This window comes from Drechmeria coniospora, chromosome 02 (assembly GCF_001625195.1).
Source record: "Drechmeria coniospora strain ARSEF 6962 chromosome 02, whole genome shotgun sequence".
Classification (NCBI taxonomy): Eukaryota; Fungi; Ascomycota; class Sordariomycetes; order Hypocreales; family Ophiocordycipitaceae; genus Drechmeria; species Drechmeria coniospora.
Window position 1 is genome coordinate 2,644,344 of NC_054390.1, and position 21,201 is coordinate 2,665,544.

Here is a 21,201-nt window from a genome sequence, read left to right on the forward strand (position 1 = left end):
CAACCTGCGCCAGTGTGGAGGCATCAGTGATGATCAGAAAGCTGGGCTTACCCTACAGTTTATTGGCGGTGAGATTGGTGAGCGATCCAGCTGTGTGGTCAGGATGTGATTGACTGATAAAACTCCTGTATCATGGTCGAATCTGGCGGATAGAAAGGCACCGGGTTGAGTCGCAGCTTGGCCTACCAATATTATTGTGAAAATGGCGACATACTCTACCACGATTCTTTGACCTTGTGTTCCGTAAGTACGTGATGACTTTACTCAGCAAAAGTTGATACAATGGTTGAGTTCAAGGTACGTACCAAAAATGGTGCTCGTTTGGTAGGTAGGTAGGTAGCCAGGTACCGATGGATACTTATAAATAGTCGCTGCTGCACATGACAGAATGGACAATCAAGTATTAATACGGACAACTACCTAGTATATGTACTTACTGTACACCTACAGTACTTGCCTTTGGTAGGCACGATTCTGTGCGTACCCAAGCTTGATGGAAGAGGACTTGTGAGGACTCTATGTAGTAGCGTAGTACGGAGTAGGTAGTGGCCATCGATATATAACAATTATATTTGCAGGGGCCCAAGTACCACAAGCCACTCACAATCTCCGGCAAGTTATTAGTGACGGTGACTCTGCTTCGTCCAGTGCATATGTACTTGCTTGCTGCCAGTTGACGCCCCGATTCGTGGATACCGAGAAACTGTACATGGACGGCTAAGCTTCGCCTAAATAGTCGCCGCCACTAACGTGGAACAGGCTGATTTCACGCCTGTCCTTGACTTGTCCCAGGGCCACTTGGAACGAGGTGCCCCTACTCCGTACAAACCCCGTACCTGCCTCAATGCCAGACTCCTAGCTTGCTTCAACTTCCCCAACCAGGCTTCCCAGTTTGGCCTCCCCAAAACTCTTGGCCATCATTGTCTCGTCCTGCTCATAATGTGAGGCTGCCGAATCTCAGGCATACCAACCACAAACTGGGTGCTTCGAGCCAACCGACCCGCTCCTTGTCTCGCCATGGCCTCGCTGCTCGCGAAATGGCCCGAAGGCTCGGGCATCAAGACGAGGGCGATCGAGGACGCCAAGTTGATGCAAAAGGCGGTGGTCGAGGAGTGCTCAAGGTCGGGGAAGCAGATCCCCCCCTACCAGCTCTCGGAGCTCATCGGAAAGGGGAGCTTTGGTCGCGTCTACAAGGCCAAAGCCCAGAAAACGGGTATGCTTGTCGCCATCAAAATCATCGACATCGAGGAGAGTGATACGGTAAACCCGAAGCTCGCCGACACATACAGCGACTTGGTCAAGGAGATCAATGCGCTGAAGCTGTTGAGCGACAGCGGTGCTAGGAACATCAACCATGTCATCGAGGCCATCACCGTCGGCCAGTCCATGTGGATGATTACCGAGTATTGCGCTGGTGGAAGCGTCGCGACGCTCATGAAGCCGACGGCCCCGGGCGGTCTCCAGGAGAAGTGGATCATACCCATCCTGCGCGAGGTTGCCGAGGCAATATACTGGGTTCACGGCCAGGGCATCATCCATCGCGATCTCAAGTGCGCAAATGTCCTCGTCACCGAGGTCGGCGACGTCCAGCTCTGTGACTTTGGCGTCGCCGGCGTCATCGAGACCAAGTTTGACAAGCGATCCACCTTCATCGGCACTCCTCACTGGATGGCCCCCGAGCTCTTCGGCCAGACGGCGTCGTACGGGACGGAAGTAGACATCTGGGCCTTTGGCGCCATGGTGTACGAAATCGCGTCCGGTCTGCCGCCGAACGTCTCCGACGGCATTGTCGCCGCCCGGCTGGGCACTCACCTGAAGCAGCAGACACCCCGCCTGGAAGGGGACCGGTATTCCCCAGGCCTTCGAGACATTGTCGCCTACTGCCTGCAGAAGGACCCGACGAAGCGACCAACCATCGAGCAGCTGCAGCTGCACAAGTACATCTCCAATACAGAGGATACTCACCCCACCTCGTCCCTCTACCACCTGGTGCGAGGCTTCAGGATGTGGGAGTCCCAGGGAGGGGACCGTAGATCTCTTTTCTCCGCTGGCGGAGCCCAAGGACTTGCCGAGATGGCCTCCACGGCACTCTCCAATGACGAGTGGAACTTCAGCACCACCGACACCTTCGACCAACAAGTCCTGGACAATGGCGATGCGCAAGACGTATACGATGTCTACGGCTCCAACGTAGACTTTAGTCAGCAAGCGTTCGAGGAAACCTGGCGGCCTCCCAAGGGAAAACCCCGCCGTCGTCCACCACCACAACTTCCCTCCGTCAGAGTACCCCTCGAGAAGGTTTTCGACCCGGATACCATTTCCAACTATGAGGACAATTCCCGGGCTTATTATGGAAAACTGTTTCAACCGCCTGCGTCAGATCTACCGCTACGAAACGACTCGACCCCCCCTACCGACGTGCGTGAATCCTTGATCGACCTGGATGCTTCCCTGCATGGAAGCGACTTATCGCAGTTTGCCGACATGGACACCATCAAAGCTGGAGATCCACGTGCGTCGATTGAATACGACTTTGACGACGGTTCCCACTACCCCAAGTCACCAGTCAGTGATCGAGCCGAAGGGAAGGGTAATCGCCGCACTCAGGACTGGAAATTTCCTACCATGGGCTCGTCGGCAATGGCGAACCCGGCAACGTTCAAGTTTCCGTTAACAATATCGTCGCCGATTCCGGAAACGTCGCAACCCCATTTTCCTCACCAGAACCAACAGGCGACCCCGCTCCAGTCGTCGATGATCTTTGTCGATGTCGCTTCGTCCAAGCCCAGCCCAACGAGCCGTGCCTCGGTTGGGAGCCTCATTGACCTCGACATGAGTTTTGCCGACTCGGCAACGGAGTACACTCGCCCATCAACATCTCACTCAGACTTAGGATCCATGAGCGGCTCCGAGATGGGAGGTGCAAACCCGTTTGAGCTCGAGAAACATGCGTCGCTTTACGTCATGTCTACCTCCGTCAGAGAACCGTCAATGTACGTCTCTGACGATTCCGAATACGCAAATGCACTTGCAAATCTACGTGGAAGTGTGTCTGACAGCGAACAAACACACACGTCGCCAGAAACTCACAAGAAGGCGGTCAACGGTGGACGTCCCTATTCTCTAAGCGACTTTACCGATATGGACCCCGAATCCTTGTCGCCTCCGCAGACTGTTGCGCCGAGTATGGCGAGGTTCCCTTTGTCCTACCAGGATCAACAACCTCCCCAACCACAACCCAGTCGTGGCCATCGTGACGAACCCGAACCCCAAAACCACGCTCTCCTTCCACGACTCCCCGTTGCCCCCTCGTCGAAAGTCATGGAAGGCAAGGCGAATACAGAGGAAGTAAAGGACGAACTCCGGCGCATGGTTATGTGCCTAGAAGATCATCTTAATCATGCGAACACGTACCTGTTCGATTTGCCAATTCGGAGAGCAAGCGTGATAAAGATGGAACCCGTGGAAGATGAAAACTGAACAGCCATGTACTTCACAGTTTATGTATGATATTTGACTTACTGATGGCACGATTTGATGAAGGCACTTCCGTCGATTAAGGGGGAAATAAGATAGAGGATGTTGGCAAATGAAGTCATTCCGGGAATCGAAGCGTTCGAATTGCTCAACAATTCATCTTTCTTGTGCTTTCATCTTATCTTTGTGAGAACCGGCCTGCGCCTGTCGTTGGAACGGTCTGGGATAGATTAGGAAACTCCAATCATTTCTCCCAAGAGCAATGATTGGAATGCTTCAATAGCCTCGCCAATTTTAATCAAGACCCCAGCCGACAACATCTTTACCTCATTCTCCTCCCCTCCGTCATCGCCTCTTGTCCTCTCGAAAACACCACTGACCCACTCCCTCGTCTCTACCATCTCCCTTCCATGCTCTTGGCAAACTCTCCGCATGTCATCCTGGTTCACCTCGAGCAGCACAGCCATGGCCACGAACCAACCCTTCATGGCGCCTATGTCACCTAGTACGTGCACCCGGGTGCGGAGCAACAAGTCCCAGAGCTCCGAGGTGAGCTGTGGGAGGGACAAGGTCGAAGGACCGGCTGCGTTGACCACGATGCCCAGCGTCTGGAGATATAGAGAGAGAAGGGCGGGGTTTAGGACAACGGATTTGGAGGATCGAAGTGCAAGTTGAAAGTGAGCTGTGAGGGGGGAGAAAAACGAGGCGGCCAGGAGTGCGGCGGTTGTATTCGGTATGGCGCGGATCTGTGGCCGGGTTTGGGACTTTGCCTTGTACCGTGCGGTAAATGTCTGAAGCTTCAGCACATCTGGCCCTGTTGTCGCATCTGCCGCTTCAACAGCCAGCGGTCCGAGGAAGCTGGATGTAAGAGAGCGTGCTATCTCTCCGAGCGAATTCGGTGGTAGGCTCTTTAGGAAAGATTGAGAGGGTCGGCGAGGTCGTGTGGCCGAATCTATGAAGAGCCTCTCCATCTTTTCGGGAAGCTTCTTGGAAGGGAAGGCTATCGTATCTTGATAGCTTGAAGTATCGTAGCCCGCTATTTCCCTTGCCGAAAGCCCCAAGGTGATGAGTACCGATGTTCGTTGAGCAAGCGAGTAGTCTCCCTCGAAAAATGTGCGAGCAAACCAGGGCGCCATGGCCTTGGGTTGAGAAGCCACAAGGGCTATCATTCCTTGCTGTCTAAGCTCTAGGAAGTCCTCAAGCTCATATTTGTCTTGTAGGCCTACCAGGAGCCCGGCCACTTCGTCGGCATGTGAGCTGACTTCTGTTCCGTAGTTGGCTTTCCGGCGAATCAGAATCGGAGCCGTCCGAAGGGCCAACTTTTGTTTCTCATAATTTTCAGAATCACGAAGATACGTTATCAGGTCTCTAATGTAAACCGGTGCTTTGGGCTTATTGCGCTGAACAAGAGTGGCGTCGTCGTCTGAATCCTCGGGGTCAGAGCCCTTGGGGTATGGTACGAGGTCGTCATCATCGGAGGATTCGATCTCCTCGATAATAGCTTTTGGGATCGTTTGCTTTACAGCAGGTTTAGGTATTGGTCTACGATCCACTTTTGCTCTCTTCCCAGTCGTCTCGGCAGGGAATGAAGCTTGGGGATCTGGCTGTGACGAAGAGAGGAGGGAGTGGAAGGAACCGACAGGGTCAGAGATGCTGCTGACTCCTTTCAGCCACTCTGCCTCATCCGTACCCATTTCGTCCATGTGAAAGTCCAGCCTTTTCTTGCTGTCGACCAAGGCAGAGAGAGATTCTCCCACCGCCATACCCAAGAAACGTGCTCTTGCTTGCGTTGCGGCAATCCGGTTCGATATTGCGGTCAGATAGGTGCCGGATCTGAGAAGCATGGCTAATTTGATTGGCGACTGCCTTGCGACATATCCCGCACAAAGAAGCAGCACTTGAGTATGAGCTGCGCCATGTTAGCTTCATCGACCCATTCACCACATGAACCAGCTAACCTTCTTGCTGGAGAATGGCGGCATGCTTGACGTAAAGCTGATCTCCAAACTGAGCCAGGGATCTCTCCAACACCATTGTTATCGTCTCTCTATCCTTTGCAAGTACAGCAACAACAGCTCGGCGAATTCCAATACTGTCTCCAAGACCAGCTCCCGAAGCGGCAGTGCACCAGTTAATGAAATGAGCTCTGTTAGACTCATCTCTGCCAACGACTGCGTCAAGAAGCCCCGCAACTGCTGAAATGATGGTATTTTGTGCCGAACCGTCCAGAGTGAGGTTGTTGAGAAACCGTTGCGCTAGATACTTGATGAGAATTTCCATAACCTTCTTCGACACCTGATGTTGAGAGAGGCAAATTTTAGCGAAGATGTTGGGGGAGGGCTTGTTTGACAGCAAAAGCAGGTCTGTTACGGTATTGACCAAGCATTCTGCGACAGGTCAGCAGTGGCTGAAAGATGCGCAAGTAAACTAACCAAAGGAACGTACCGGGATATCCGAGAGACATTGAGCGGTGGAACACTTTGGATATAAATGAGACTTCTTCTTCGTTCGGCTGCATGCTTGACCATGAAACGATATTGCGGCCGACCCATCCACTGAACTCGATTCCGTCGGCGATCCACAAGGTTCCCGAGGGAATTTTCTTTGATGCGATATCCAGAGCCTCGGCAGCGAGAGAAACAACTTTTCCGGTGGTAATGAACGAGACCAGATTTTGAGACTGGACCTTCGTTTGGGTTGCGCCAGACAATCCGGAGGTGGAAGCGACCCAGATAGTGCGCAATGAGTCTTCTCCATCCAGCAGGGCGGTCAGGAGATGCAAGAATATCTCGAGGTTTACATCTAGACCAATCTGCTTCGTCCTTTGGCCGCTAATGGTTGCCTCTCGAATCACGGCTTTGATGTGAGCCATGACTGCATTTAGGCCAGTGACGGTCCGAAGACATTGGAGCAGCAGGTCCAAATCTGCAGGCTCCCCATCGTCTGCCGAGCCCTCCTGCAGAAGGGTCCAGTAGTTTGGAACAATTTCGGTGACTAAGACCTGAATGATTGCTGCACTTTTTGGGCTTGGGACTTGGAGCTGGAATGACGACGGCGAATCGTCCTTCGTGAGATAGCGTAACGTTGCCGTTAGCCCATCATACCCAGGCTGGTTTTTCAGGACCTCGAGAGCAGCGTCGGCCGAGGATACGTTCGGTATTGCCTTTTCATCCTGTATCTTATCTGAAGAGTTCTCCTCGGAAAGAAGGGACTTCGTTTCCCTCTTTGATCTCAGATATGTGGTGCTGACTGGGGTGAGCAGCTCGTCCATCGTCTAGCTGAATCTTGCTTGAAGTGCTCCCACGAGATGCTGTTCGGACAAGCCGAGACGAGCCTATGAGCAATGAATAGAATCTTCTGGAACCAAAATCTCTCGAAATCCAGTTGATTGTGTGAAACTTCGTGAAGCAATCGACGTGTGCATAGGCTGGAGCAAAACTGACTTGAAGTTGGGTTTGGCTTCCTAGCAGTGGATGAAGTACCGCCTGTAGACCGACCTCTACCTAGTGCCCACACCCGCTCAGTGGCTCAGTGGCGCGGCTTTGGAGTCGCCAAACAGCTCCCAATTGCACACCCCGCTACCCCCACCTTTACCTTGACCCATGTGGTTACCGAAAGGTCACCGAAACACGCAGAGCCAAGACGTCCTGACGCCTCAACTGAGCTGAGCTCCAAATCACCATCCCTCCGACTTCCTTCATCCGCCGGATACAACCAGGGGCTCCAATCCACCTCAAATGGAATCGCCTAGGATGAGCGCCGAGACGAAAGCCGCCGTCGTCACTGGCGTCACCAGCGAAGAAGCACGATGGTATTTCTCTCCGGTCTTCCACAACTAGCCTAGGTGGACGCTGACAGTGTCTCACAGGAAGCATCTTGATCAGATCCGAAAGGTCGCTGGTCCCTTCACCGACCCGGAAGCCATGACAGAGGAATTTTTTTCGCAGTTAGAAAAGTTTAAGATCCTGTGAGTGGCATCCAATGGTGGTGGTGGTGAAAGAGGAAGCGGAAGCGCTGACGTTTTGTTGCGCAGAGTGATGTCGGTAAAGACCGCTGTATGTTGGTGAGAGGCATGTTCACTTTCTGACGCCCGAAACAGAGGCGCTGGAGGCCTAGGCTGCGAGATTCTCAAGAACTTGGCTATGTCTAAGTTCAAGAACATTCACGTCATCGACATGGGTGCGTCCCATCGTCCAAACCTGCCGTCACTCTCTACTCAATCGACCTCCCCTTCGACCGTCACCGACTAACCGTCACCCATCACCCAGATACTATCGACATCTCCAATCTCAACAGGCAGTTTCTCTTTCGAAAGTCGGACGTCGGCAAGTACAAGGCGGAGGTCGCGGCAAAGTTTGTCGAGAACAGGGTCCAGGGCGTTTCCATCACAGCCTACAACTGCCCCATACAAGACTTCGACCAGGACTTTTACAAGCAGTTTCAGATCGTCATCTGCGGGCTCGATAGCATCGAAGCTCGGAGGTGGATGAACGCAATGCTTGTGGCCATCGCCGAGGAGTCGGACGACCCCGATAGCATCATTCCTCTCATCGACGGCGGCACCGAAGGATTCAAAGGCCATGCCCGTGTCATTCTTCCGTCGGTCACTTCCTGCATCGAGTGCCAGCTTGAAATGCATGCACCCCGAGCTGCCGTTCCCCTCTGCACCATTGCTTCCATCCCGAGGCAGCCTGAACATTGCATCGAGTGGGCCCACCTCATCGCGTGGGAAGACGAGAAGCCATTTCCCAGCCTCGACAAGGACGACCCCAAGCATATTTCTTGGCTCTATCAGAAGGCCCTTGCTCGTGCCAACGAGTTCAACATTGGCGGCGTCACCTACGCGCTCACCCAAGGAACCGTCAAGAACATCATTCCGGCCATCGCGTCCACCAACGCCATCATCGCCGCCGCCTGCTGCAATGAGGCCTTCAAGATTGCCACCAACGCGGCGCCGTGCCTCGGCTTCGAGAGCAACTACATGATGTACTCTGGCAACGACAGTATCTACACATTCACATTCAAACACGAGAAGAAGGATGACTGTCCCGTCTGCGGCAGGCAAGCTCGCCCCTTGACTGTCGACGCCTCCCTCACGCTGCAGGACCTCCTGGATTCCTTGGCCATTCGGCCCGAGGCGCAGTTGAAGAAGCCGTCTATACGGGCGGAGAACAAGACGCTCTACATGCAGTTTCCGCCTGGACTGGAGGCGCAAACGAGACCGAACCTGGCCAAGACCATTACAGAGCTCGGCCTTGAGGATGGCCAACAGGTCGTCGTCACCGATCCCGCATTCCCCTTGGAGTTCAACTTCTTTCTAAAGTTCAAACCCGAGTCGTGATGAGAGGGACGAGCGGGTTGGGGGAGAGGAGAGCGAAGCGAGGGGTCGTGACAGCGGCAATGAGGAGGACAACAACCGCAGAGCCATCATCGCCACACACCACAAGATGATGGTATTCATTTTTTCTCCTGGCCATATTCGCGATATGAGTGGTTAAATTCGAACAGGAAGGTGGCCCAGGAAAGTGGCCCAGGAAAATGACACAGGAAGCGGATGTCATGAAAGGATGTCATGGTATCGTACCGCTCTATCTACCCGTTCCAACGAAAAGCTAGGATTTACAGGAAGCCCGTAAAACACCGGCGGTAATGAAAGGCGCAACGGCAGCAGCCGCATCACCGCGCCATGTTGACAACGTGCTGCTCAAGCTTCTTGCACTTGAGTTTCAGATGCTTGATGCACTCGAGGAAGAGCTCGTCACTATCCCACTGACCGGTGCTCTCAATCGAAAAGATGAAGTGATCTCTCCTCCGCCCCAGCTTCACCTTGCCCTCAAACTCGTGATGCCGCAGGCACTCCCTGCTGACTGTGTCCTTCATCGCGTCCTTCACGACAGCCTTGATCTCGCCCGCATGTCCCTCGTAAGGGCTGCCCGGTACACCGGCCTCCTTCTTGCTGACCGTGTCAAGCCCGATGACGCCTTCGGGGAAGCATCGGGCGAACTTTTCAGCATCAGCCCCGAGGATGGGTTTCAAAATCTGAATGGTAGGCATCAGCCGGTACGAGGCCGTCGCGACGGGAGAAAACTTGGCGTGGTCGGCACCGATGCCCTTGTGCATGTGCATCGACAGGTTGATCGTCTGCCGCGGCCGCATCTTGGCAATCAGGATATCCGGGTTTACCGGCCGGATCGAATTCTCGCCGCTAAAGTATTCGGCTTGCTTGCCAGTCGGCACAAACACAATGTCCCTCGCGTACACGTGCGCGTTGTGATAGGCCTTGGTCGGGTCCGGCTCATCCGCCGCCGCCTCCTTGTTGACGGTGCATGTGACGTTGAGGTCCAGCCGCACCGTGTTCCAGTCGAAACAGCCCGCATAGGGATCCTCGCCCGCCTCGGGTTTCTTGTGCCACTTGAGAAAGTTGTGGATGCCGTCGCGGCTGCCGTTGAAGGGGATGAGGCCTAGACGGTGCGCCAACACCTCATCTTGGACGACCGACGTGTTGTTCTCAATGTAGACGTTCTCAATCGCCAGCGTAGGGATCTCGGAGATGAGGATGCGGCGGAAGGCATTCGCGAGCGAGGCGTCGAGCCCGACGAGGGAGAAGGACGCAAGCGAGGGCTCGTTCTGGTGGAAGTGAACGGAGAAGTCATCGCGGAAGCGGTCAATGGTGAAGGCCGCATCTTCGCCTGGCACATGGCCTGGGTAATCCGTCGACGTCACATGCGTCACAGTCTCGAGGTTGATTCCCACCGTCTTCAGCCCGCCGAAGGTCAGCACAACCACCAACCACCTGGATGTGACAAGCGTCGTGATACTGGGGGGGAACTCACATTTCGACGCTCCTTCTCTTCAGTGCTGGGTTTATTCCGCCATCCTGCTAGCTGCGTCGGAGCCATCTCGGGCGTGTGGCTGGCCGCCGCTGGGAGCTTGTTTGTGATGATGGATTTTTGTTAATTTTTGGCGGCTGCCCCTCCAAAGTGAGTAAAAAGACGAACGACGACACTTCAAAAGTCTGTAGCGCCAACGGAGCGGAGTACGGAGGACGGAATGTTACCTGGTTTACTTGCCTAGTATCCAGTACTTCATCGACTCGTTGTTAACGTTAGATACACCATGTATTCTGTACTTGCTTTCAAGCATGACCCCACTGCGGTAGCCACCCCACTGCCGGCTCCGTGATGTTCGACCTGAGAAGAAGGATGACTTGACAATTGACAACGAAACCAAGACCATGAAACGCATGCTGCTTGCATTAATCCAGGCATACGCTGTAGAGGGTATGTTGGGTAACCATAGACTGCATGCATGACGAGCCAAAACGATACAAGCACCACCTGCGGCCAATGCTTGTCATCCATAATCCATCCAACTAAAACTACAGGCATGCCTCCTGAAATCTGATCGAATCTCGTCATCCAGCAATTTATTCAATGTCCTCCATGTTCCAAACACTAACGCCTTTCTTTTCCACGCTGCTCTTGAATTTTGCCAAGATAGCTTGTCGTCGCGCCTTCTTCCCCATCAACTCGTCCTTTTCCTCCTTGCTGAACCCACTCGCTTTCTTCCGCGGTGTCGAAGTCCTGCCTCCCCCCGGACCCAAAGACATGACGCTCCCGGACAGACTTTGGCGCAATGTGCGCGATGGCGTCGACTCAGGCGACATCATGATGCTCCTCCTAGGTTGCGGCGTCACCATCGGAGACCCCTCACGGCTGATGGACCCAAGGCGCATCGTCCGCACTTGCGTCTCTAGCACATCGATGTCTCCGCTCCGCTTCTCTGCCATCGATGTCATCTTGGAAATAGTCCGCATCACGGCCTCGACAGTGGGCGCGTTGGCGTTGGCGCGCCCTGTGGTGCCCGTACAAGACGCCAGCCTCGTCTTGAGGAGCGTCAAGGCTTCTTCAGCTTGAGCCAGCAGTCGCGCAAAGTTGGTGAATTCTCGCCGGAGCTCGTTCTGCTGCGCGGCCTGCTCGGCACTGAGAGGTAGCGAGCGGGCAACGTCAGCCTGGCCAGGATCCAACCGAGTCATGATGACTCGTTTCAGGTCTTCCTGCTTGGCCCTCAGCCGTTGCATATCTCGGGCCACATCTTGGCAGGCGTCTTGCTTATCGTCCAGATCCTGCACGCGCCCGTCTTCCAGGTCGTTGTGCAGGTCGTTGTCCAGAACCTCGCCCAACTCTGAACCCTCGCACATGACCCAATCATCAGGGTCTTCCAGGTCATCTTTTGTCCGACCCTCCTTCTTGATATTTTCCAGGTGGCCCTTGGTGAAGGCCTTGACGGCTCGCGAGTTCAGGCCCAGGGTATCGATCATCGAGTTGATATCACGATAAACCGCTTCCACCTGTGAGGGTATGCTGTCCTTCGCGGGCGGAGCGACGTTGGAATGCGCGATGAACTCATCCAAGTCCAGCGTACCTTCGACTTCCGACGCGAGAACCTTTTGCACCTCGTCGTCTTCTTCATCAACCAGCGGCTGAGCCTCCTCCGCCTCCTGACGCTCCTTAAGCTTTCGATGCTGAATGAGGAACTGGTCCTCGGCATGCGCCAGCTTCTCCTTGCTGACGATTGACGCGCCGAGCTGTGAAAGTGGCTTCTTGGATCCCAGGATTTGTGATGCCATACCGGGAGCACTGACCGACCGCGTCGCATCAGATCTGATAACTCGCTGTGATACGGCACCCCGCAACGGACTCGGCGACCGCGGGCTGGTGGCACTGGGCAGAGGGAATACAGGTGCGTTTCGACTGATTCTGCCAAAGAGTGGCTTTGATCCATCCGTCGTTGACTTGCCTCCACGATCGTCAAAAGAGCTTTGAACGCTGAAGCCTGGCGTAGGCGAGGGACCGTCCGTGCTAGGGCTCAGATCTTGTGCAACATCGACTCCGCTGCCTTCGGATGCGTTGTCTTCTCCAAGGTCACTGTCGCTTTCGGCGCCTTCAGGAATGACAGGGATGTCAGATCGCCCCCTCGAAGGTGCTTTGGGGATAATAAAATCGGGCGGCAGTGGTGCATCGTCCGCTTCCGGCTCCGACTCGCTCAACCCGGCGCCGAAATCAGGGGGCAATGGAGCATCCGGCACAGCAGGCTTTGACAGCTTGGTAAAGTCAGGGGGTAGGGGTGCATCGTCTATCACTTTCGGTATATCAGCATCACGAGTTGTCGCAAGAGGTTTCGGGGTTGTTGAAATACCCGAGGTGAGCGACGCAACCTCCGGCTTGGAAGGCTTGCTCGCTTCTTCCTCCAACTTGATATTGGGTGTCGCCTGCTCCGCCGTGGACTCTGCTTGGGGAGAATCTTTCGGCTGACTGAAGAAACCCGAGAAGCCACCCGATTTTGGAGTTTCCAAAGTAGAACTACCAAAAATCCCAGCTGCGCCGTTGCTCTTGCTAGGCTGGCCAAACGAGGATGACTCCTGGGTGAGTGAGGGCGAAGGGCCAAATCTTGTTGGAGCAGGCGTAGTTGTGGGCGTAGTGGATTCCTGGTTCGAACGGGCCAAAAAGACGGATGTTGGTTCGGCTTGTGGTGTGCGTTCTGTCGACTCGGCAGCATCCATATCTTCGTCTTTAGCCGGAGGTGTCGTCGATCGGCCGACATCGCCGAGCGCTGATCCGAAAGCATTCCCGAACATTGAAGATCCAGTAGGCTGCTCGTTCACTTCATTCTGTTGCGTATCCGGCTTGAAGGAGGACTCTAACTTGAAGGGAGTTGCACCGAATACCGAACCTGAAGACTTTTCCTCCTTGGCGGAGAATACGGTATCCTTGCTGGTGGAGGTGGATGCAAATGGGTTGACGGTAGCCTTGCTTCCGCTGTCGAACAAGCGTGCACCTCCACTGTTGCTCGCGACGGAAGCAAAGCCGCCCGCGCCAGTTTGTTTGGCAAACCCAGCGAATCCGCCACCAGATGATGCAGCATCTGGTGTTGCCGCAAAAGGATTTCCAGCTTTGGCAAAGTTGGAGAAGCCAGACTGACCGAAAGCTGGAGGCCCGGAGGCCCCGGCCGAGGCCCAGGGCGAAGTGCGCATGCCGACTTGTGAGGACTGACCAAATCCTAGAGCGCTTGGTTTGCCAAAAGCCGCGCCCGAGGCAGACGGTGTGCCAAATGCGCTGGATCCAAACGTTGCTCCACCCGTGTTTGACGTTGGCGCTGCGGATGAAGCAGCCCACGGAGATGATTTTTGCCCTATCTGAGCGGCGGCGCCAAAGGCAGGCGTGGCGGCGGCAGAAGCAGGGGTAAACGCCGAGACTGTAGGGGCTGGCTTTGCCGGAGTAGCAATTGCGGTAGAGCCTTCGAGAGCGGAAAACCCGGAGTATGCGGTTCCTTTCCTGATAGAATCCGTATACACCACCCACCAGGAGCAAAGCACGCCTTCGTGCGTGAGAATCCACAAGCCCGGTAGCGGTCCCGGAGACTCTTCCAGTTCCTCGTCGGAAGGAATGGGCTTGTACACTCGTTCTTTGCTCGACAAGTCCAGCGCAACGCCGATAGGGGTCGAATCATCCATGGCATCCGTCATAGGAAGCGTTGGCCGCTTCGTGTCATCAAGCAGCTCGGTGGTGGTGAAGACACCAGTGATGGTGTTTGCCGGCTTGTCATTGGCGAGCGGTGCGCTCGATCTGCTCAAGAGGCCAACCTCGGTGGATGCCGTCGACGATACGATGAGCAGATCCTGAAGATCTGGGGGGAAATCCTTCAGTCTCAAAATGGAATGATGAGCGACTTTTTCCGAGCCAAAGGGCTCGATGGGATCGGCAAGCTTTCTGAAAGTAAACGTTGAGGGCGGCTCCCTTGTGATGATATGGTAGACGGAGTTCGGTGGCGATTCGCCCGAGGTGGAGTGAATGGAGAGGAAGAGGTTGTTCTCCAGCCAGGTGAGAGAGGAAACTGGACGGACGTGTCTCAGCAACGGAGTGGAGTGGAACAGATGCCAGTCGCTGTACATACCATGACAATTACCCAACCCAAGTGGCTTCGGGATTTCACCTTTAGCCGTTCCTTCGGGCGTCATCTGGTGGATGGAGCCGTCGGCGAGGCCGGCACAGAGCTGCTTGCCCTTGGTGCTCCAACTGATGCAGCTGACTTGGCCTTTGAGGACGTGGCTCAACCTCCTCTCCTTGAGATCGGCCATGTGAAGATTTCCACCACCCGTCACGATAGCACACAGCTCCGCTTTCTCGGGAGTCGGATTCGGGATAAGTGATCGGAGGGACTCGCCGTTGGTGGGAAGTTCAAAGACTGGGTTCGAGGACCCCTGAAGTAGGCTCTGCACTTCGTATACCGCAAGACCCCCCCCGGACTCGGCAGAGAGAATTAGGTAATTCTCATCAGCAGTGAAAGCGATATGAGCCACACGCATGGGCATAGGCAAGGTGAGATGCGGCTGGAAGGGTCGGATATCAGAGCTGCCATCTCTGGAAGACTCGAATGCTTTTCGAACAGCTTCTGTCTGCGCGACCACTACCTGGTCGGGCCCGGCGGCAGCAACAAGACCCCTTCGAGACGCAACGCTGAGGAGCGACGAAGTCGGGGCTGGCAGGGAGGTCCATGGGGAGGTCAGGCGAACCTTGGCATCACCGGCAACGGAGAGGAAGCCGAGGGCCTTGGGAGGATTTTCAGGTCAGTGGTGGTTCACGGGAAGAAGGTATTGGTAGAAGCATGGCGTTGGCGGGTTCGACACATACCTCTGTCTGGATCGTCTCCAAGTCGGGCCCAGAGTTGACCCCTCCAGCTGCACCGCCGGCCATGACATTTCCCGAGTTTCCAAATCCAAAAGCCATGTTTGAGGCAATGAACCAGCCTTGATGCGCGTTTTCGCAGTTCCTGGGGATGCCCCTTACATGGGCAGGAGTGTTCTCTCAATTCGAATTGTTGGTCAGGGTGGTACAGTTGTTGAACGTCGTTTTCGACGCACCGACAGAGCCCACTTTCAGGTTAGCTGAGAGATGTATGCGACTGGGGAGAGAAACTCGGCAAGATGACGACTCTGGCGCGAAAGGGGAATTGAAATGTGCAATGCCCCTGCACCCACAGGCAGTCACCGAGTTTGTCGCGACGCCTTTTCTGCAGCCGGATGTTGGCAGAAGTACTTTCCAAGCTAAACTTTTGGAGCTTTGCGCCATCACGTGCAGTGGAGCTCGAGCGAGCACCCAGCAACGCGTAGGCCCAGGTAAGTACCTACGTAAGTATAGTAAGGTAATAGGACGTCGGTACGGAGTACGGAGTACGGAGTACAAGTAGTGATAATTTAGTAGTTGTGGTTGCTACTCCGTAGTGCATGCCCAGTTGGTACAGTGCTTAATACTTGTGCTTGTACTTACGTAGGTACTAAGGTATACAGCATTCAGTGCTTGTACAGTACTCCGTATAGAGTACACCTAAGTACTAGGTAGCTACGGCGAACTTTTATGTGCACTTACAGGCACGGAGTACTCCATATTACAAGAGTACTGTACGGAGTACATAGGTACCTACTTAGTACTGTTACTGTACTGTAATGATACTTAGGCACTAGTACTGGGTTACAGTACTTCGTAGCCTGCCTGCCAATCAAATACCACCTTCTTAGAGAGCTTCCAGGTAAGGCACCTGCATGCCTGAGGTACCGCGCCACCTGAACTTGTGAAGGCAGCTTTCAGCTTCGTCATCAACAGACCGACCTCATCTCCCATCCATCTTCTCCCACGGAGACTGGCCACGACCCCTACAAACGCGGTCAATCAATTGTCTGCCCACGCCAGCCTACCAATTCCCATCCACTTTGCACACTTCGAGAACGGGACGCCTGTTTCTAGAGCGGATTTACATCGCAGCCACCGCCCACCATGCCGGGCTTCGACTTCTCCAACTACAACCGCAATGCGGCCCTCCACGCCAAAGGAGTGCCTCTCCCCAGGGCGACCAGTACCGGCACGACGATTGTCGGATGCATATTCGATGGCGGCGTCGTGGTGCGTGTTCCTTGAGCTACTTCGCTGCCCCTTGAGCCACCTCGCCCCCCCCCGCGACCCCCCCTCTCGTGCTGTTGGCAACGTGCTGATGATGCCCCAACAGATCGCAGCGGACACCCGCGCCACCTCGGGCCCCATCGTCGCCGACAAGAACTGCGAGAAGTTGCATTACATCTCCCCCCATATCTGGTGCGCTGGAGCCGGCACTGCCGCCGACACCGAGTTCACCACAGCCCTCATCTCCTCCCAGCTCGAGCTGCACTCCCTATCGACGGGCCGCAAGCCCCGTGTGGTCACCTGCATGACCCTCCTGAAGCAGCATCTCTTCCGCTACCAGGGCCACATTGGCGCCTATCTCGTCGTCGCCGGCTGCGACCCCACGGGCACGCACCTCTTTACCGTCCACGCCCACGGCAGCACCGACAAGCTGCCGTACGTAACCATGGGTAGCGGTAGTCTGGCCGCCATGTCCGTCTTTGAGACGCAGTGGAAGCCTCATCTGACACAGGACGAAGCCGTCAAGCTGACGAGCGATGCCATTTTGGCTGGCATCTTCAACGATCTTGGATCGGGCTCGAATGTTGACGTGGCTATCATCACACAGGAGAAGACGACGCTCAAAAGAAACTACATCAAGCCCAACGAGAAGAGTGCGAAGCTGCAGAGTTACGCATTCCCCAAGGGTACAACGGCCGTGCTCAACGAGAAGATTATTAAGAAGAATGAGATTGGGAGATATGTCAGCGTGCAAGAGGTTCCCGTTGAAAGCGAGCGTATGGATGTCGACAGCTAGAGAAAAAAATGTCGACCATGCTCTAGACGAAGTGGCGTTGAATAGTTCATGTAACAACATTCACTTGACTCGGCTTCACCGTGAGAAAGCACTGGATCCAATGTTGACAACATTTTATTTTGCCATCGCCCGGTGAATATCTTTGCCCTGCAAGAAATAGTTGGCCTTCAATCGAGAGGCATCCTTGCCCTCGGTATATAACAAATAACAAACAAACACTTTGAAGTAGCTCCTTCATTTCCGTTCCCATTCCCGTTTCCTTTCCGTTCCCTTTCCGTTCCCGTTCCGTTCCAATCACCGGAAGAAGCCAAAATTCATTTAGGCTTGCGCACAAAGTCGCTTGAGGTTCAACCTCATGTCCTAGTAAGAAAGTTATAATGTGATAAGAAGATGCAGTCCTCCAAGGGCTGCCGTCGATGAATTGGGACGAGGCGTCCCAACGAGCGACTTTCAGAAATCCCCTGACATCGTGCACATTGGTAATTTGCTGCTGAGATACAAGAAGCAAAAGTCCTACCCGCTCCAGAAAGAAAAACGCCAGCTCCATGCGTGTGCGATGCGAGTCGATTCCTGAACTCCAAGGTGGATGGGGGAGGATGACAGACGGCATGATGGTGAAGAGCCTTTCAGGTGACTGCGCTGGAAAGGTCCTTCAAGAACCAGACTTGAAGCCGAACATTGTCCGCGTGCGAGACTTGCTCCTGGACTTCTTCTTGCTCTTGTCTTTCGAATCATTCTTGTCATCGCTGTACTTTGATTTGTGAATCCTGCAGGACAAAGAGTGAGCCGCATGGAACAATGAACGAGGACATGGGAGGGCGGCGGGAACGTACCAGCTATTTCCAACCATGCTCATCCCTTTCGCCTCTGCCATTCGATAGAATTTGGCGCTCTTTTTAAGGTCCTTCTTGGTGCCGATACCTTGCGCGTAGCAGAAGCCGGCCTCGGCGAGGGCGTCAACATCGCCCCAAACTGGACCGGAGAGTTAGTGCGTGCTTCATGAGACTAGGTTCAGTTGGCACAACTCACCGCCGGCGATTTCGAAACAGCGAAGCGCGAGAGCCTTGTCTTGCTCTATGCCCCAGCCATTCATGTGACTGACGCCTAGTTCATAAATGCTCAGCGCAAACTGAGCCTTGCGTGTTTTGCTCTCGAGAAAGTTTGCTGGTTTCCCTTCCCTGGCTCGGCCTTGGTCGTCGGCGATCTCGATGCTGGCGTATTCGGCAGCCTTTCTCAGCCACTGCACACCTTCCTTCTGGTTCGCTCGCATGCCCCAGCCGTGCCGGCAGGCTAGGGCGTAGAGAAGCATAGCTGTAGGGTGACTTTGCTTTGCGGCATGTCGAAGATGGTAGGTGGATTCATTCAAGGAGCCGTTCTCGTGACACTCTATGCCCTTTTCCAAATGCTCCTCCGCAGACATTTCGGACGCCGAGGGAGCGATTGAGCGGATGGTGGGCGAAGGTCGCAAAGGCGTGGCCGTGTCGCCGGCACCGGCAGACGCGGGCGCCTTGCCGATTGCCACGGCGTCATGCGGTGGCGAACGGAGGCGGCGGCCCCTTGGGACGTCATCGGACCGTGGGCTCATTTCTGTAGATGGCCGGCTGGGGTTCGGCGAAGGGTGGCCCATGAAAGCACGCGCCGAACTCTCCATGCTCTTCTTGGTCCCGTCCATCGACTGCCGAGCCGGGTTGCTCAACACGCTCAAGGAATCGTCAAGAGCCGGTCTCGAAGAGGAGCTTGTTGGCCGAGTAGGCGGTGATGGCGGCGCGCCCAGGGGCGGTCGGCGGTCGTTACCAGCCATCACGGCGGGCTGCTCCCACGGCGGAGACCTTTGACGTTGGTTCTCGGACGGTTCTGATCGGTGAAGGGATTTGCCTCTGGGCAGGGCGAACTTGGAATAAATGTATGAGCTGGAGACAGGCCGCGCGTTGTCTCCTGCCTGGTCCGTGAACGCCTCGCTGTGCATGCTCACGGGCGTGTTGGCAGATTCATCAGCCAGTATGAAGGACGGATGACTGTCGCAGGAAGCTTGCCTGGTCGGCACGTTATCCAGGCCCGGGGTGCCAGACCGGCTGAGAGGCCTCGAGAAGTTAAAAGACGGCCTTGGCAAGCCTGATGAGTCGGAGGCAACTGACGCCGACCGTTGGAACGAGCCGATGGCGGGAGGCGCCGTTGCGTTGCCCAAGGCAGCGCTGCCGGACGATAGCTTCCTCGCCGGCACCGAGTTTGTGGAGTGGAAGGAGCCAGACATGCTGGCGGCCGCCTCGTCGTCGGTGGGCATAGAAGACACGATGCTGGATGGACGCCTCGGAAACAGGGCACGCGGGGGGGCGAGGCCGAGGGTATCGAAGGATTCCTGGTTCGATTTCTCGGGAAAGGAGGAGGTTGAGACGCTGTGGAGCGAGGCGGACGGTAGCAAGGAATCGTACTTGCGGCCGGGCGATTGTTCATGCGGCCGCTTGCCGGACTGAGACTGGTTGTCGCTATGCATGGGCGACGGTGAACGTTCCTGGCGGGGACCGAACATGTACTTTTCCTCCTCGACCTGGTCTAGGTGCCTGCCCCTGGAAGATCCTCTCGACACATTGCGGGTGTGTCGTGGCGGAAGGGCCGGCACGGACATGGGGTCCTCGGATGCCAACGGGATGCGGCTCATGCGTGGGTGCATCGACCTGGGTCTTTCTTCCGGCGTGAACGCTTCCTCAACCGTCCTCTGGCCCAACCCGGACGGCTCTGGATCGAGGGGTTCGCCTATTTCCGACGGCGTTTCGTACGACATGGACCGGAAATAGTCTGAACGACCCTGCTGCACCAAGGGACTCTCCATGGTGAGCGGGGGCAGCCGGCTTATCCTGTTCCCGCCCTTGTTGCTCTCCTGCAGCTGCTTGGCAAGCAGCCGACTTTGCAGCGCAAAGGCATCCAAGGGCGACAGCTCGGGGGGCGCTTCGCCAGCGATGTGCATTCGGGGTGATCGCAAGACTTTGGAGGCTGGCGTGGCCGAGTTGTTGGAGTTGGCCCGCAGGCCCAACAGACTCGGGCGATCCGCCATGATCGAGGTCGTCGTGGCACCGCGATCCGGCGCAACGTGATTCCGCGGTGACCGGCCGGTGCGTGCGATGGATAACGATGGAGAAGAGGTTGAGGTTCTTTGGGAGGAGGCGCCGCCAAGAAGCGGCTGGAATGCGACGACGCCGGGCTTCAGAAGAGTGTGTCGGCCGCGGGTTCAGCTACTTCGCCACCATCAGTGATGGGTGAGGTTCGAGAATGTCGAGGCTGGAATTGATGGCATCGACCACCAACATCAGAATGATCGAGAGGACGGATCGTGAATCAACGAGGTGCAGCTCGCAAACTGGTGGTGGAGGGGAGGGGGCAGTAAGGTTTGCGTTGCGGAGTCGCATGAACTTGCGTGCCGTTGATGATGGTCGCTGTCGCGCTACGATGTACGAAGCATGGCCGAATGGTGTCGGTCGGGGAGCCGTCGGTCAATCCGGTCGATCGCTCGTCAAGTGCAACGGGGAGAGTCAAGGAGACATCGCCGCTGGTGCGTGTTGGAGAGGGAGAGAGGGTGCGTGTGTTGACAGCCTTGTTGCATTGCGTTTCCTGTTTGCTGCGCGCCCCGTGAGTGGGGAAGTCAGGAGAAAGGAGAGGTACTCTGTAGTTGTATACTATTGTACAATTACTTAGTTAGTACCACGGGGTACGGAGTACACGCACTCGCACTCGTCAGGTATTAGTACCCCGTTTGGTTTGGTATTGTGGTCGATAAATGGGGAGCGAGCTAAGCCGACATGAATACTAATCGGGCCTCTCGTCTCCTCCCCTCCCTCATTGGCCCCCCACAGAAACGGTTTAGATGGTACTACTAGCATTGCCGCTTACCATTTCTATCCTTGCACTACTTACAAGTACAGCCAAGTACAAGCACGAAGTAAGTACATGCGAGTGCCTGCCCTAGCACCGGCCTTCCTCCCT

At 55.3% G+C, this 21,201-nt stretch overlaps 7 protein-coding genes across 7 annotated transcripts; 3 read left to right on the forward strand and 4 right to left on the reverse strand.

Moving 5' to 3' along the window:
- Positions 1 to 1,017: 1,017 nt before the first annotated feature.
- On the forward strand, positions 1,018 to 3,480 carry DCS_03863 (protein kinase; the record flags this gene model as incomplete). Its single annotated transcript, XM_040801176.1, has 1 exon — positions 1,018 to 3,480. The coding sequence occupies one exon, from the start codon at positions 1,018 to 1,020 to the stop codon at positions 3,478 to 3,480; it is 2,463 nt and encodes an 820-aa protein (XP_040656209.1).
- Positions 3,481 to 3,707: 227 nt separating this feature from the next.
- DCS_03864 (uncharacterized protein) lies at positions 3,708 to 6,748 on the reverse strand (the record flags this gene model as incomplete). The annotated part of the gene is made up of 3 exons (XM_040801177.1): positions 3,708 to 5,386; positions 5,436 to 5,864; positions 5,923 to 6,748. 3 exons carry the CDS (start codon positions 6,746 to 6,748, stop codon positions 3,708 to 3,710), a joined length of 2,934 nt encoding a protein of 977 aa, XP_040656210.1.
- Positions 6,749 to 7,214: 466 nt separating this feature from the next.
- DCS_03865 (putative ubiquitin-activating enzyme) lies at positions 7,215 to 8,818 on the forward strand (the record flags this gene model as incomplete). Its single annotated transcript, XM_040801178.1, has 4 exons — positions 7,215 to 7,288; positions 7,346 to 7,444; positions 7,577 to 7,656; positions 7,746 to 8,818. The coding sequence occupies 4 exons, from the start codon at positions 7,215 to 7,217 to the stop codon at positions 8,816 to 8,818; spliced, it is 1,326 nt and encodes a 441-aa protein (XP_040656211.1).
- Positions 8,819 to 9,153: 335 nt separating this feature from the next.
- Positions 9,154 to 10,376, reverse strand: DCS_03866 (DNA-directed RNA polymerases I and III 40 kDa polypeptide; the record flags this gene model as incomplete). Its single annotated transcript, XM_040801179.1, has 2 exons — positions 9,154 to 10,233; positions 10,311 to 10,376. 2 exons carry the CDS (start codon positions 10,374 to 10,376, stop codon positions 9,154 to 9,156), a joined length of 1,146 nt encoding a protein of 381 aa, XP_040656212.1.
- Positions 10,377 to 10,903: 527 nt separating this feature from the next.
- DCS_03867 (nuclear pore complex subunit) lies at positions 10,904 to 15,263 on the reverse strand (the record flags this gene model as incomplete). Its single annotated transcript, XM_040801180.1, has 2 exons — positions 10,904 to 15,085; positions 15,168 to 15,263. 2 exons carry the CDS (start codon positions 15,261 to 15,263, stop codon positions 10,904 to 10,906), a joined length of 4,278 nt encoding a protein of 1,425 aa, XP_040656213.1.
- A 1,044-nt stretch (positions 15,264 to 16,307) lies between these two features.
- Positions 16,308 to 17,226, forward strand: DCS_03868 (proteasome subunit beta type 7 precursor; the record flags this gene model as incomplete). The annotated part of the gene is made up of 2 exons (XM_040801181.1): positions 16,308 to 16,433; positions 16,537 to 17,226. 2 exons carry the CDS (start codon positions 16,308 to 16,310, stop codon positions 17,224 to 17,226), a joined length of 816 nt encoding a protein of 271 aa, XP_040656214.1.
- Positions 17,227 to 17,878: 652 nt separating this feature from the next.
- Positions 17,879 to 20,275, reverse strand: DCS_03869 (Tetratricopeptide-like helical; the record flags this gene model as incomplete). The annotated part of the gene is made up of 3 exons (XM_040801182.1): positions 17,879 to 17,993; positions 18,060 to 18,198; positions 18,256 to 20,275. The coding sequence occupies 3 exons, from the start codon at positions 20,273 to 20,275 to the stop codon at positions 17,879 to 17,881; spliced, it is 2,274 nt and encodes a 757-aa protein (XP_040656215.1).
- Positions 20,276 to 21,201: the final 926 nt, after the last annotated feature.